This window comes from Nipponia nippon, unplaced genomic scaffold (genome assembly GCF_047370975.1).
Source record: "Nipponia nippon isolate SJK-2023a ecotype South Korea unplaced genomic scaffold, ASM4737097v1 scaffold_17, whole genome shotgun sequence".
NCBI classification, from domain to species: Eukaryota; Metazoa; Chordata; class Aves; order Pelecaniformes; family Threskiornithidae; genus Nipponia; species Nipponia nippon.
In genome coordinates this window covers 2,543,171-2,557,408 of record NW_028262333.1, presented here as the reverse complement: position 1 = coordinate 2,557,408, position 14,238 = coordinate 2,543,171, and the positions used below count along the sequence as shown (strand labels likewise).

The 14,238-nt window shown below is 67.4% G+C and overlaps 2 protein-coding genes across 2 annotated transcripts; one reads left to right on the top strand and one right to left on the bottom strand.

The window, feature by feature from the left end:
- Positions 1–664: 664 nt before the first annotated feature.
- RGS14 (regulator of G protein signaling 14) lies at positions 665–8,876 on the bottom strand. Its single transcript, XM_087753922.1, has 15 exons — positions 8,749–8,876; positions 6,945–6,966; positions 5,578–5,732; positions 5,378–5,470; positions 5,080–5,223; positions 4,762–4,911; positions 4,451–4,571; positions 4,238–4,362; positions 3,941–4,144; positions 3,768–3,844; positions 3,478–3,604; positions 3,086–3,167; positions 2,842–2,900; positions 2,511–2,625; positions 665–2,206 (listed from the first exon to the last, which is right to left on the bottom strand). The coding sequence occupies exons 1-15, from the start codon at positions 8,791–8,793 to the stop codon at positions 1,971–1,973; spliced, it is 1,755 nt and encodes a 584-aa protein (XP_087610048.1). The 5' UTR covers positions 8,794–8,876; the 3' UTR covers positions 665–1,970.
- Positions 8,877–10,283: 1,407 nt separating this feature from the next.
- Positions 10,284–13,749, top strand: LOC104018953 (ADP-ribosylation factor-like protein 3). The gene is made up of 5 exons (XM_087753909.1): positions 10,284–11,626; positions 11,966–12,136; positions 12,225–12,341; positions 12,500–12,550; positions 13,282–13,749. The coding sequence occupies exons 1-5, from the start codon at positions 11,459–11,461 to the stop codon at positions 13,612–13,614; spliced, it is 840 nt and encodes a 279-aa protein (XP_087610035.1). The 5' UTR covers positions 10,284–11,458; the 3' UTR covers positions 13,615–13,749.
- The last annotated feature ends 489 nt before the right edge of the window (positions 13,750–14,238 follow it).

Below are 14,238 nucleotides of genomic sequence, written 5' to 3'. Positions count from 1 at the left end.
CGGCTGTCACATCCCCGTTCCTCTGGGCCCATGCACTCCTGGGTCCCACCACCACGGACAACCAGCCACGACTGTATGGGGGGAGCACGTGGAGATCCCTTGGGTACCCTGGGGTGCTCGGGGACAGCCTGGGGACACGCCAGCCTGGGGACCTCCCTGCCACTGCCGGAGCATCGCCGAGCCTCTGCCAAGTCGCAAACTGATGGAGCTGAATGCTCAGGAGGTGCCATGGCAGGGGACACGTCCTGCCTCTGCGGGGGCCCGGGGACCCTTCTGACCCTTCTGTTTGTGGACAGTGGCACCCTCACAGCCCTGTGCCAGGCTGCAGCGGGCAGGAGGCTGGCGTCCGCACTTGCCCCGTGCCCGGAGGCTCTTAGCCAGTTGCCCCCACAATCATTAACCCAGTGAGGCCCTGGCAGCTCCAGCTGTCACTCATTGACAGGGTTGGGGCTGAAGTCCTTGGCCGTGCCGGCCCCGCAGCTTCCCATCAGCGGTGCCGCGAAAACAAGCTCCTGGCACTGCCCCTTGCTGTGGCACCGGGACCAAGGGCTGGCTCCAGCCCTGCCCTGGCCTGGGGGCTCCGTGGGGTACGGGGGGGGCTGGGGGGACATTGCTGCCAAGAAAAGCACCGTCCGGCCTCGGCGGCGGAGGAAGGAGAGGGACGTGCACGCAGGCAATGCTCTTTATTTCCCCTGGTTTCACACCACAGACGGGACTGAGCAGCACCACGGAGACACAGGAGGGCTCTGACCAGGGCCGCGGGGCCGCAGCCGGCCGCGGCAGTGTGGGGCTGGGTGGACAAGCCCCCTGTCCCTGGGCGAGCCCTGGGGCTGCCCTGGGCCACCCCTCTGCCTCTGGCCGGGCAGTGGTGACAGAGCGGTGACCCAGGGCCCCGGCACACGCAGATGATGGAGGGATCTCCTGGCTGCTGTCAGGGGGGCTGTCTCTGTTGCAGACTGCGTCTGGGACCTCTGGGGACATGGGGCTGCCGGGCGTGGGGACCCGCAGGGCACGGCCAGGTCCAGCAGAGCCGAGCCGGGCTCAAGGTTACAGCCCAGCACAGCTGCCGGCAGGGATGCCAGGCTGGGCACAGGCTGGGTACCCGCACACCAGGCAGGCCTGTCCCCGAGGGCCGAGCACCCGCAGCCCCAGCCGGGCTGGGGCAGGGGACCTACGGGGATCTGCTCCTGCGGGTCGCTTCAGCAACCACCCACGCAGGGTCAAGGCTTCTTTGGCACGACCTGCTGGCTCTGCCTCTGTCTGCTCGGGGCAGGAACCAGGTGCCCCGCTCCACAACAGCAGCACTGTCGTGGCAGGATCAGGCCCAGCCGCGCTCACACAATGCAGACAGTAACACAGGGCCAGGGCACCGTCCAGCAGGGCCATGCTCACCCTCCCCGGGAAGGGCGGACCCGCACATCGACAACAGGGCAAGCCCTGCTCCTGCGGGGTCAGGGATCAGATCCAGCCCTCGGCTCCGGACACACGTTCTCCTGACCCTGCCTGCCCACAGCACCGGGGTTCAGGGCTGAAGCCGGCCTTGCCACCCCACCCACCCTCTCTATCCCGCACGCCCTTCAGTTGGAAGGGTGCTTTCCCCACCCGAACAGTCAGCAGGGCTGTGCCAGCCCAGCACAGGCAGGATTTGCTGGGCGGGCAGCTCTGCCGCAGGCAGAGGCACCGGGCAGGGCAGCGCCAGGCATGCGTGGGATGTTGCAAAGTGCTTTGCAACAGGGGGTTCAAACTATGTACAAGACTCCCTTGACGTGCACCAGGATGGGACCCCACCGAGGGGTATGGCAGCTGCTCAACCACTCACAGCGACACGACACGACAGTTTGGGACGGGACGTGGATGAATCTGCGGTCCGGGCAGTGTCGGCGGTGCAGGGCAGGGGCCGGTCGGGCCCTGTGTTGAACCCCGGCGTGGCCCGGGGGTACCACGCGCCAAGTGCGGACGTGCAGCAGGACTCATCGGAGCTCACGGTCGACCGGAGGCTGAGCCGGCACGGGCTCTGTGGGCTGAGGATGGCCGTTTCCCTCAGAGCCTGGGTGAGGGGCGCGGGGCTGATCCGACCCTTCGCAGGTGCTGTTGTCCTGCCTGGGGAGCTGGAGGAAGTCAGGCAGGACCAGGTCCTCCTTGGAGAGCAGCCCACGCTGGTCGTTGGCCCGGCAGCTCTGGGCACGGTTCAGCAGCTCCACCAGCCCTGGGGGAAATGCAGGTCAAGCACCTGAGCCCGGCACTCGGGCTCCTCTCCTAACGCCTCGGCTGCCCTCTCCATCTGACGTGACCCTGAACATGTCCCAGGCACAGCACCTGCACCTTCTCCCTGCTCTGTGCCAGCACCCATGGGACCCTGCACCCATCCCCAGCACCCTGGGGGACCCCAAGTCCCCCATAGCCCATCCCCAGCTTCACGGGACCCCGCACCCTCAGCAGACCGGGCACCCTGCGTCCCTCGCCCCGTGTTTTGCCCCAGCCCCTCAGGTTTCAGACACGCCAGGTCTCACCTTCCAGGTCATATGTGCGGCGGTTCAGGTTCGTGGCAGCTGAAGAGCGGGACCGGGAGAAGGAGGAGGGCATCTCCCACAGCGTGTCGGCCTCTGCTCCTGTCGGGCTTCCCTCCTGCGATGAGCAGCCCAGGCTTCGGCGACGGGGCAAGGAGGCAGCGCTCCCCCAGCCCACGTCCCCATCGCCCTCCCGCAGCCGGGCTCCCGCCTCGGCACCCGCTGCCCACCCCCGCGGCACGTGCCAGGGCCGCAGCGGGGCAGACCTTCCCCGTGGACCACGGCAGCAGCCGCGGGGGCATCTCCGACCAGGGCGGTGGGATATTGAGCTCACCTCGCTCCGGAGCGGGGAGGGGGCAGCCGCAGCCTCGGCACTCTCTGTCACTCGTGTGTCTGCAAGGTAAGTGATGCTCAGCGCTCCGTGCCAGCGCCCTGGTCCTGGCCTGGCCGGTGACAGGATGCAGCCCATCCCAGGGAGCAGGAGCCATGGCCAGCAGAAAGCAGCCTGGCCCTGTGAGCACTCTGGGGGGGGACATGGCCTGCGGGGGGGACACGGCTTGGAGGGGAGGACGCTTTACCTGCCAGCGTTTCCAGGATGAGTTTCTGAGCAGCCACCGTGCTGACCAGCTTCTCCAGGTCCAGGGCAGCTGGCTCACCTTGCTGCAACGGGAAGAGCCAGTCAGTGTCACGCTCGCTGTGGCACGGCAAAGGCAGCCAGACCCCGCCGGGACCCAGGCTGCACAGCGCAGAGTGCACCCACCGGTCCCTCCCGGCCCACGGCATGGTGCCACAGCCCATCTCAAACACCGGTGTCTCCCCACATCCTCGCAGGCTGCCCCCGGCACGGACCGCTGCTCCCCACCCCCTGGGCCCTGCCAGCAGCCCCTGGCCCACGCCCCAAACCGGGACCCCCTCCCCACCACGGCATCCAGGAGGCTGGGGCCGTGCCCGCCGAGGCGCGAGCGCTCACCCGCCGCAGCAGCGCCAGCTCCAGGCTCACGCCGTACTTCCCCAGCACGGGCTGCAGCGCTTCCCGGATGCGCTTGGTTGACTTTGCCGTGATGCGGATGGTCTTATTGAGGGAGGAGATTTCCAGCCTGCGGAGGGGGAGAAGAGACTGTCTGCAGGCGCACACGGACGGGGCAGAGCTGGGGCGTTCGGGACTGCCTGGGGGTTGGCTGTGGGGCACCGTGGGTGGCCAGGCGTGATGTGGACCGGACACATGTGGGTAACAACATGAGCCCCGAAGCTCCCACTCACTCAAAGCTTATCCTGTTCTCCAGCTTCACCTCCTGGTCTGCCAACACAGAGCACTCCTGGTCCAGCACCAGCGCTTTCTGCAAGAGCCAAGCGATCAGGAGAGAGCAAGCGGAGCGGCACATTGTCCCAGGCCGGGGACGGTCGGGCTGGTGGGAGCCCCCTCTCCCCCCTACCTGCTCATTCCCCACCAGGTAAACCTTGATGTCGGGAAGGCTGAAGCCGCGCTTCTCGCATATCCCCGCCAGCATTTCGCGGATGGAGAGGCCGGGCCGGACGGAGGCCAGCGAGGCCGTGCCATCGGGCAGGTACACGCAGCAGTACTTCATGGGCTTGCCCGGCAGCTCTGCCTCGCTGCCCCCCAGGCTCTTCCGATGGCCCTGCGGGAGGGATGTGGCGGGATGAGCATGGCCAGTGGCAGTGTGACGCCGGTGGCAGCGTGACGCCGCGGGGCTGGCGCAGTGACAACTCACCTCCGTCCAGGGGCTGGTGGCCGTGCTGGCCGAGGACAGGAAGCCCAGGTCCAGGCTGGCTGAGGAGTTGAGCGAGCCCTGGGACTCCCGCCACAGCATGGCGCTCCCACCGCCTTCTCCCCCCTCTAGGACAGACAGAGGGACGGTGGTGGGGACCGCGGGCAGCCTTCAGGGGCGGCGCGGCCCCTCTGCCCCGCTCGGCACGGCACCTACCTGCCCAGGAGGGCTCCCGCCGCTCTCCCTTCCTGAAGGACCTGCGGGGGCTGCGGTTGGCACCACTGCCCGCCGTCTCCACGCCCAGCGGCAGGGACTTGCCCAGCTTCAGCTTCGACTTCTGGGGCGAATGGAGAAGCATCTCAGGGTGAGGACATCCAAGGCTGCCCCTTCCCTTTCCCCAGTCCCCCAAAATCACTTGTCTGTCCTCAGCCCGGGGCTGGGTTTGCTGTGAGCAGCAGGGAAGGGACCCATCACCGTTTTCTCAGGCCAAGGGACAGGTCCCCGTCCCCCCTCCCCGCCCCGCTCACCTTGCTGAGGTCAGGCGGGGGGCTGCTGCTGCGGGAGTGGGGCCGCAGGTCGGGCAGGGGCTGCCCCTGGCTCTCTGCCCGCAAGCAGGCCTGGTAGAGCGGGGATTTCACAAAGCGCGTGTAGCTGTCAAACTTCATCAGGTTAAAGATCTGCAAAGGGAGGATGCGTGCGCTTAAGACCCCTGGCCACCTACAGCTCGGTCTGGCCACTGCTCTGTGGCACGGCCCCGCGGTGACAGAAGTGATGCTGGGTGATGCGCGGGGTGGTCCTGCAGCACCCATCCTGCAGGTGGGGTGGAGCACGGCTGCTGCTCGTACCTGGAGCTGCTGGATGCGAAACATGTCTGGGGAGGGGTTGGCCAGCATGTCCTCCCCGATCCAGGCCTGCTTGTCGATGTTCACGGGGCTGACCGAGTGGCTGGAGAGGAACTCATCATAGATTCGCCGTGCCTCCTGGGCCAGCTAGGGGAGAGGGGGGATCAGGCCGGGACCGGGAGCCCCCTCCTCACTGCTACCCTGCAGGGAGCCCCTGGCTCACCCCACAAAGCCACCTGAGCCCTCCCGGCAGCTGCGTGACCCAGGCTCAGCCGCACCGTGGCGGCGCGGAGGCCGGTACCTGCTGCGTGTCGCTGGCTGGGATCTGCTGGAAGCGCTCGCATGCCTGCCAGAAGTAGACATTTTCGGCGCTGAACTCCTTCTTGAGGAACTCCTGCGGGGCAGAGAGAGCTGCTGGCCCGGCCGGCACCGTGGCTGTGGGACGGCCGGTTGCCAACGGTGGACGGGAGCGGGGACCGAAGTCTGGGCTGCGGCACTCACAGTGAAGTAGGTGACGGCCACGCGGTCCTGCAGCAGCGTCTCGAAGGATTCGGCCCAGCTGACCACAGACCCCTGTGCGGATCCGCAGGTGGCCGGCGGTCCCGGCAGGCTGTTCACGCTGTGGTTGCTGCCACGGGCCCTGGAGGCGTTTAACTCTGAGAAAGAAAAAGGGTCAGTTCTGGCTGCCTGGGTGTCACCGAGTGTCACCGCCCCAGTCACCCCCCATATCTGCAGCGAGTTCATCCGCCCCAAACCGATCGGAGCCGGCGAGCCCTCAGGTAGGGAATGCGAGGAGCATCCCAGCGGCATTCTCAGCGGATCGAGCGCCGTGATGCCACAGCTGGCACCTTGCAGCGTGGCAGCCCTCCCTGCCAGCGCCGGCCGTCCTTCCCTCCCCGGGGTGTCACCGTGATTCCACCCGTGACGCATCTCCCAGGGGAACAAAGCCGATACGTGGGGATGGCACCCAGCCAGTGAGGGAAAGCAGGGTGGAAGGGGGCACGGGGGGCACACAGCGTGGAGGGAAGCTCGGAGGATGAGTAGAGGTGCCTGACCTTACCTCCTCTGCTCCTCTGGCCATGACAAGGCACAAACCCAGCGAGAGGAGGGCACAGAAAGTGTCATCCCCAGCTCCCACCCCCAAGGAAACCCTCCCTCGGGGAAACCCAGGGTGACCTTGCATTCAAATGGAGTCCCTCTGTCAAAAAGACGGAAGTTCCCAGTGGCAACCCCAACTTTTGGACTGGTTTGGCTGCTGAGCAACTGGGAGCAGAGGGTCATTTGCAAGAGAAGGTACGGGTGCACAAGCAGGGCTCTCCCGGCAAAGCCGGCGGGAACAGAGGAGGCGGCAGGCTGCTGCTTTGCCGGGCTCCCCGCCCTTCTCCTCCTGGCCAAAGCACGGGGTAACTGTGCACACCCCGTGCACGCAGGTGGGAGCAGCAGCCACCGGCACCCCGTGCTGGAAGGCTCCTGTGGCAGGGCCGAGACGGGCGAATGGGCCATCTGAGCTATCCAACGCACAATGAGACAGACGGACAGACAGACAGACAGACTCCCTCAGGGGACCCTGGGCTGGCTGGTACCCAGGTTCTGCTTGCCCCAGGAAGCCCCTCAGCCCCCAGCACCCCCGGGTGCCATCTGAGCAGCCAGAAGGGAGGGACAGGCGACACGGGGCCATGCGGGAGGGATGGGGGGGATACGGGGAGTCCCGGCACTGCGGGGGCCCGGCCATGCACTGGCGCACGGCACAGCCCGTGCTGACACAGGCTCTCTGCTGGGTCCTTGCCCCGGCACCAGGCTGGCTGTGGGCTTCCCCCTCCCCTGAAGATGATGCTGGCCTCTAGTCCCAGAGCAAAGAGCAGCCTTACCTCCATCCGACACAGCCGGGCCCTGCGGGGGTGGAGAGAAGAGGGGTGAGAGGGGGCACCCCGCATCTGCCAGCCCAGGGGAGCAGTACCCAGGCAGGCGGCAGCACCAGGGCAAGCCCAGTTCGAACCCAGGAGGAAGGGAGACGGGCTGCCAGCAAACACCACTCTGGCGTTAGCTGCGACCAGGACGGCTGCCCCATGGCACGGGCAGGACATGGGGCTCCCAGCCCGGGGGGCAGCGAGAAGGGGTGGGGGGGTTACAAGGGGTGCGCAGCTTTTCTCCCACCTCCCGTGCGTCTGCTGCCCTGGGGCCAGGCCAGCAGTTGGGAAAGGGCAGATGCTATCAGATGTGACCCTGCCACCGCTGCCTGGGGAGGAGAGAAGCAGCCTCCCCGGCACAGGAAGAGGAGGGGAGGCGGGGAGGGAAGGAAGGACAACCACAGCCCTAGGCAGGCAAACTGCCTGCTCCCTCCTTCCTTGGGGCCTGCGGCTATTGGAGGGCAGATGCCCAAAAACGGGGAGCGGGTGCCGCCAGAGCTGCCGGCCCAGGGCACAGCGGGACAGGGCGCCCTGCGGCATTCCCCGGGCCACCCCGGATGCCTGACGCGGGGATGTGGTACCCCAGGACCCACAGTGAGCAGGCAGATGGACAGAGCCCACACCATCAAAGCCCAGCCGAGCGCTCCCCTGCCCCTCATTGCCCACCTGGGGTCGCACCGAGGTGGTGCCCTTGCCCCAGCTGGCCAGCACCCCCCTCCCCGCCAGCCCCACACGCCCCAGCCCGCCCTGCGTGCCCCCCGCCTGTCCCCATCCCAGCCCCTCCTGCCCGTCCCTTCCACCCTGCCCCACGCGCCGCTGCCATGCCCCTTACCCCAGCCCCACACCCCCCATCTTGTCATCCGCTTGCTCGTCCTCACCCGTCCCCGTTGCCCACACCCACACAGCTCTGCCCTGCCTGTGTCACCCAGTCCCATGCACCCCAGCACCGCTGACTCCTGTCCACCCCAGCCCCGTACATCGCTGCTGGCCCATCACCCCAGTGCCATACATCCCCACTTACATCGCTGTCTCAGCCTCATAGCCCCCTGCCTTCCCATTACCCCAGCCCCATACGCCCCTGCCTGCCCGTTATCCACCCCATACCCCCCTGCCTGCCCATTATCTACCCCACACCTCCTTGTCTGCCCAGTACCCGGCCCCATACAGCCCCTGCCTGCCCAGTACCCAGCCCCATACAGCCCCTGCCTGCCCAGTACCCAGCCCCACAGCCCCTGCCTGCCCAGTACCCGGCCCCATACAGCCCCTGCCTGCCCGGCACTCAGCCCCATACCCCCCCTGCCTTCCCATTAGCTGCCCCACAGCCCCTGCCTGCCCAGTACCCAGCCCCACAGCCCCTGCCTGCCCAGTACCCAGTCCCATACTCCCCTCCCTGCCCAGTACCCAGTCCCATACTCCCCTCCCTGCCCAGTACCCAGCCCCATACAGCCCTTGCCTGCCTGTTACCTGGCCCCATACATGCCTCCGCCTGCCCAGTACCCAGCTCCATACCCCCCTGCCTGCCCGGTACCCAGCCCCACAGCCCCTGCCTCCCCGTTATCTGCCCCACAGCCCCTGCCTGCCCGGTACCCAGCCCCATCCATCCCTCTGCCTGCCCGTTATCCGCCCCACATCCCCCCTCCTGCCCGGTGCCCGGCCCCATCCATTCCGCTGCCTCCCCGTTATCCTCTCCACAGCCGCCGCCCGCCCGGTGCCCGGTCCCACGCCGTGCCGCCGGCCGGGGCCGCCCCGGGGACCGGGGACTCACCATGCGGCCGTTGTGGACCAGCAGCAGCTTGGCCTTGCCCTGCATGCCTGGCACCGCCCGGCCCGCCGCGCTACCGGCGCGGCCCGCGGCCCCGCAGCATCCCCGGCGCGGCCCGGCCCGGCCCGGCCCGCCGCTCCCCGGCACTACCGCTTTCGGCTGCCACAGGAAGTGTCGCCATGGGAACGGCGACCGCAGCGGGGGGAGCGGAGCCGCCTCCCGGCCCCCGCCGCCGCCGCCGGCCCCGGCACCGCCCCGGTGGGCACCGGCCCCGGCCGCGGGACGGGAGGCGCCGCGGCCCTGCCGCCGTTCCCGTGCCTGTCTGCTCCTGTGGCCCCGTCTGCAGCCCCCTTCCCATCCCCATCCCTGTCTCCATCTGCATCCGCATCCCCATCCCAATCCCTGTCCCCATCCCCGTCCCTGTCTCCATCTGCATCCACATCCCCGTCCCCATCTCCATCAGCATCTGTGACTCCATCCCCGTCTGCATCCCCGATCTCATCTGCATCCACATCCACATCCCAATCCCAATCTCCGTCCCTGTCTCCATCAGCATCCACATCCCCGTCCCCATGCCCATCTGCTCCTGTGGCCCCATCCCTGTCTGCAGCCCCCTTCCCGTCTGCATCCCCGTCCCTATCCCCATCAGCATCCCCATCCCCATCCCTGTCCCCATCTGAATCCACATCCCCATCCCTGTCTCCATCTGCATCTGTGACTCCATCCCCACCTGCATCCCCGATCCCATCTACATCCTCATCCACATCCCAATCCCCGTCCCCATCTCCATCTGCATCTGTGACCCCATCCCCATCTGCATCCCCATCCCAGTCCCTATCCCTGTCTCCATCTGCATCCGCATCTGTGATCCCATCCCCATCCCTGTCCCTGTTTCCATCGGCATCCCCATCCCCACCCCAGTTCCTGTCTCCATCTGCATCTGTGACCCCATCCCTGTCTGCATTCCCGATCCCATCCACATCCGCATCTGCATCCGCATCTACATCCCCATCCCAATCCCTATCCCCACCTCTGTCCCCATCCCCATCTGAATCCCCATCCCTTTCTCCATCGGCATCCGCATCTGTGACTCCATCCCCATCCGCATCTACATCCCCATCCCAGTCCCTATCCCCATCTGAATCCCTGTCCCCATCCGTATCCCTGTCCCTGTCTCCATCTGCATCCACGTCTGTGACCCCATCCCCGTCCCGATCCCCGTCCCATCCCGCTCAGTCCAGCACGGCCCGTGATGCCTCGGGCTCCCCCCCCCGTCGCCACCCCCCCCCCACAGCTCGGGCTGCCGGCGGGGGCTCCTCCCGGCCCCACACCACCCCAGGGAAGGGGGTGCCGGGGCAGGGGGGCCTCGGCACGCCCAGCGCACCCCTCCGCCAGCCCGCTGCCGCTTGCCGCGGCCGGCCGGGCACGCGGCTGCCCCCAGGGCCATGCTGCTGCTGCTGCCGGTGGCCGCCGGCGTTCGGGGAGAGCCGCCTGCGCCGCGGACGCCGGCAGAGCCTGGCAGAGAGGAGCGGCGGACGTGCAGCTTGGAGTCACCAAACTGATGCCTAAGCAGTTTTGCCCATCTCCTGGGTCGGGGTTCCATGTTCATCAGCAACCACAAACCAGTCGAGGATATTTTAGGATATTTGTTAGGAAATATAAGTAACTAACAGTTACAGGATAAACCGCAGAGCGCCATGGCAACCCGCTCGTGGAAATGCTAATAACCGGGACGTAAGGTGGGTGATTAACCTATCAAAAGCAGAACCCTAACATTAAGTTGGGTGCAGATCTATGCAGAGAAAAATGAAGTCTTCCCGCCGCGAACGTGCACAAAAGCGGGGCGGCATTAGCGGCCGCAGCCCTGGCAGGGTCGGCGGGCAGGGGGTAGCGGAGGGTGGCCCCCGCTGCTGCCCCCCGCCGCGGCCCAGAGCAGCAGCGGGGTGGGGGGCGATCCCGCTTCTCCCCTTCCCTTTGTCGGAGCGTAGCTGCGTTGTTTGGCTTGGCTTTGCAACGGGAGTTATAAATAAAAATGTCTCACCAAGAGTGCGTGACTCACGATCCTCACCACAAGGATAACCTCTGCTAGGAAACCTGATCCGGGGACAGAGCTGCGGCAGGCAAGAATCAAAGGCATTGCTTAACTAATTCATTTAATCCAAATGGCGAAGGGACGAGCCCCTCACCCCACCTGGGCTGGGCCGCTGGGGAAGGTGCCCGTGCCCCGCGGGACCCCCGTCCTGCGCCATCCCCGACCTCCGGCTGCCGACAGCCCGGCCCTCGACCTGCTCCAGGGCCTAGTGGTTTCCCTCGGACGGCAGCGGGGAGCCGCGGCGGTGGCTGATGTGGCCTCGAGCGGCTCCAGCCTCAGCCTTACCCCCTGCCGCCCTCCAGGGAGGCAGCTCGTGGGTGCTGGCGTCACCTCACCCTGCTCGGACGGGGACAAGCCGAGGCGTCACCGCTCGCACGGCAGACAGCGTCAGCCCCGCGCTCCATCCCACCGCCACGCTCTGCCCGCGGTGATGCCCGTGGTGCCTGGGTGCCGCATCCTCCCGCTGCGCTGCCAGCCCCGAGCCGGAGCCCGGCCCCGCGGGGAGAGGGACGCCCCGTGTCCCAGTGCCCGGCGGGACCTGCTTTATCCCGGGGGCAGGCGACGGCGGGGCGACAGCTGGCTGGGGGATTTGCCGAGGGCATTATTTAATGCTGTGGGTAAATGGAGAAACAGCAGCTAAATCTGGAGCCCATAATCCTCTTCCTCCCCCGGGGATGGGGAGTGTGCCAGGCACGCAGCCGCCGGCGGGCCCCGGGGACAAGCCCCTGGCCGGTCCCCAGGCGTGCCGCGGGCCGGAGCGACTCCCAGACCATGGGTGATGTACAGAAGGTAAGCGGGGTCCGGTGACATCCTGCCTGCGCCGGGGCGGGTGTGCCAGCACCAGCTCCCAGCTGTGGTGTCCAGCAGCCCGGCAGAGCAGGAGCAGGGCTGGGCCTCTCCCCGCAGCGCAGCCGGGAGCTGGCGGGGCTCCCGGGACAGGGATGGCACAGCCGGGGCGGGGGGATTGGGGCTGGGTGGATCCGCGACGGGGCCACCCACGCCTGGACACCTTGGGAGCCGAGCCCTGGCGCTCGCTCAGGCCGTAGACACAGGGTACCCATGGCCAACAGCGCGCCCAGCTCCCCTCTCCGAAAGGAGGGTGCTCTGCAGCCACCCGGCACCCCGCAGGGCTCCCCCAGCACCCCGCGCCCCCAGGGGCTGCTCTCCGTCATCCAGAGGCTGAAGGGTTCCCCGGAGCAGGAGCTCCGCATCATCCTGCTGGGGCTGGATAACGCGGGGAAGACCACGCTGCTGAAACGGCTGGCGTCCGAGGAGGTCAGCACCATCACGCCTACCCAGGTAGGGGCTGCTGGGGACCACGGGCAGCGGGAGGGTGGCAGGTCCTACCCTCCCCTTGGGTGACGCCGGGGTTCATGTCCCCGTGTAGGGCTTCAACATAAAGAGCATCCATTCGCATGGCTTGAAGCTGAACGTCTGGGATATCGGGGGGCAGCGCTCCATCCGCCCCTACTGGAGGAAGTATCTGGGCAGCACCGACCTGCTGGTGAGTGGGGCGGCCGCCCGCAGCCCACCGCAGCCCCGACCGTGCCCTCTGCGCGCGGCCCCGTACCCCAGCAGGGCCCTGCGGCCCCCGCAGAAGGCAGAGGGCTGTGCAGCCGGGCGAGGAGGAGCCGCTGACCGTCCCTTTTGTCCCCACGGCAGATTTATGTCATTGACAGCGCAGACCAGAAGCGTTTCGAGGAGACCGGGCAGGTATGAGAGGTCTGGGTGGGGGGGCTGTGGGGTCCTGGGGCTTGGACCCGGCTCCTTGAGGACTGGAGAGGGGAGCGAGGCTGCTCTCTGTGGTGGGGCAGCACCGCTTTGGGGGCCATGCTGTCCCCAGAGCTATGTGGGAAGGGGTCGTGATTGGGGTCTCAGCACCTAGAGCCACCCCACCCCATGGCAGATCCAAGCCCCAGCTGGGTGCGACGCCCCGGGGGTACCTGAGACGGGGGTGATGCTGCCCCTGGTGAAAGCGACCCCTCAGCCGCCAGCCTCGCCCGCCTCCCCAGCCCCAGCTTAGCGATACGACCGAGCAAAGGTTTAGAGTAGCGAATTCAGAGTTACAAACCCTGGGAACGAAGCCGGGGAGGGGAAGGTGAGACTCTGAGTGCCAGTCTCGGCTCTACCGGCACCAGACGACGGCGTGGGTGTGCCAGACAGCAGCGGGCTGACAGCAGCCTCCTGTAGCTGCCCTTTGCCCAAGGCTCTCACTGATGGGAGTGCTTCAGCCCTCAGGTAGTACCGCGTGCGGCTCCTGGGCTCTCTTCAGGGGTGCGTGTCTCTCCTTTGGGATGTCGAGACCTCCCAGCTCCTTTGGCTGCAACGAGAGCACCAGAGAGAGGGGAGTGAGGCGCTTTGGGGGACTGAGGCGCCCCAGGCGAGCGGCCGGGCAGCAGGGCGGCAGCGGGCAGCAGCCTCGGGAGATGGTTCTCTCTTGGCAGGAGCTGGCAGAGCTCACCGAGGAAGAGTCCCTCACGGGGGTCCCGCTCTTGGTGTTTGCCAACAAGCAGGACTTAGTGACTGCAGCACCCGCGGCCGAAATCGCAGAAGGGCTGAGCCTCCACACCTACCGGGACCGGGAATGGCAGATCCAGGCCTGCTCAGCCCTGTCTGGGGAAGGAGTGCAGGTAGAGAGACGGGGGCCTGCGGGCTCTGCAGAGGCAGGAGGGGACCCAAGGACCTGCCATGCTCTCGGGGCTGTGCTCACGTCCCTCTCTTCCCTCCAGGATGGGATGAACTGGATTTCCAGCCAGATCATGAACAGGAAGAAGTGAGAGCTGCCAAGTGCCAGACTGAACTGAGCTGCAGGTCCCTAAGCCACGGTCACCCCCCCTGGTCCCCAGACTCCCCCCGAGGGCTCGGCTGGGCCCCAAGCCTCAGACCGCCATGCTCCGATGGGCGTCCTGCCCAGCCTCTCACTAATCTGTCGGCTTCCCCTCTCCCTGCCTCCTGGGCTTCCACGGGCCCCTCGTACCCCCCAGCCCTCCCCTAGCCCCAGCGCTGTCGGAGGGAAGCACGTGTCCCCGTTGTCTCAGGGGCTCGCACACCTCCGGAACGAGAAGCTGCTCAGGACTTGCCCATCCTCACTGCCAGCGCAGCCCGCAGAGCCTGCTGCAGCACGCGTGCTGCCCAGGGCACGCCGGATACCCCACCGCGGCACCGGCTGCGCCCTCAGACGCGGCACGTCCAGCCAAGCGTGGTGTGCATTCCCCTCCGCTCCCGTAGGATGCGTGTGGTGCTGGCCCGGCCATGGCAGCCGGCTCGGGAAGGCCGCGGGTCAGCGTCTTTCGCTGGCCAGAGAAGCTCCTGCATGGGCACAGGACCCGGGATGAGCACGAAGCCACAGCGAGGACCTGGCCACGCAGCCGCCGGTGGAGGGGTCTCATTGCCTGCCGACA

What these genes read in the sequence shown, in the direction of transcription:
- RGS14 (XM_087753922.1), bottom strand. Translation starts at nt 8,793, where the DNA reads ATGCAGGGCAAGGCCAAGCTGCTGCTGGTCCACAACGGCCGCATG. An exon ending in CCCCGCCTGACCTCAGCAAG is followed by an intron (nt 4,572 to 4,761) that starts GTGAGCGGGGCG and finishes CATTCGCCCCAG; the next exon opens with AAGTCGAAGCTGAAGCTGGG. An exon ending in ACCTGGTGGGGAATGAGCAG is followed by an intron (nt 3,845 to 3,940) that starts GTAGGGGGGAGA and finishes TGGCTCTTGCAG; the next exon opens with AAAGCGCTGGTGCTGGACCA.
- LOC104018953 (XM_087753909.1), top strand. Translation starts at nt 11,459, where the DNA reads ATGGAGAAACAGCAGCTAAATCTGGAGCCCATAATCCTCTTCCTCCCC. An exon ending in TGGGCAGCACCGACCTGCTG is followed by an intron (nt 12,342 to 12,499) that starts GTGAGTGGGGCG and finishes TCCCCACGGCAG; the next exon opens with ATTTATGTCATTGACAGCGC. An exon ending in GTTTCGAGGAGACCGGGCAG is followed by an intron (nt 12,551 to 13,281) that starts GTATGAGAGGTC and finishes CTCTCTTGGCAG; the next exon opens with GAGCTGGCAGAGCTCACCGA.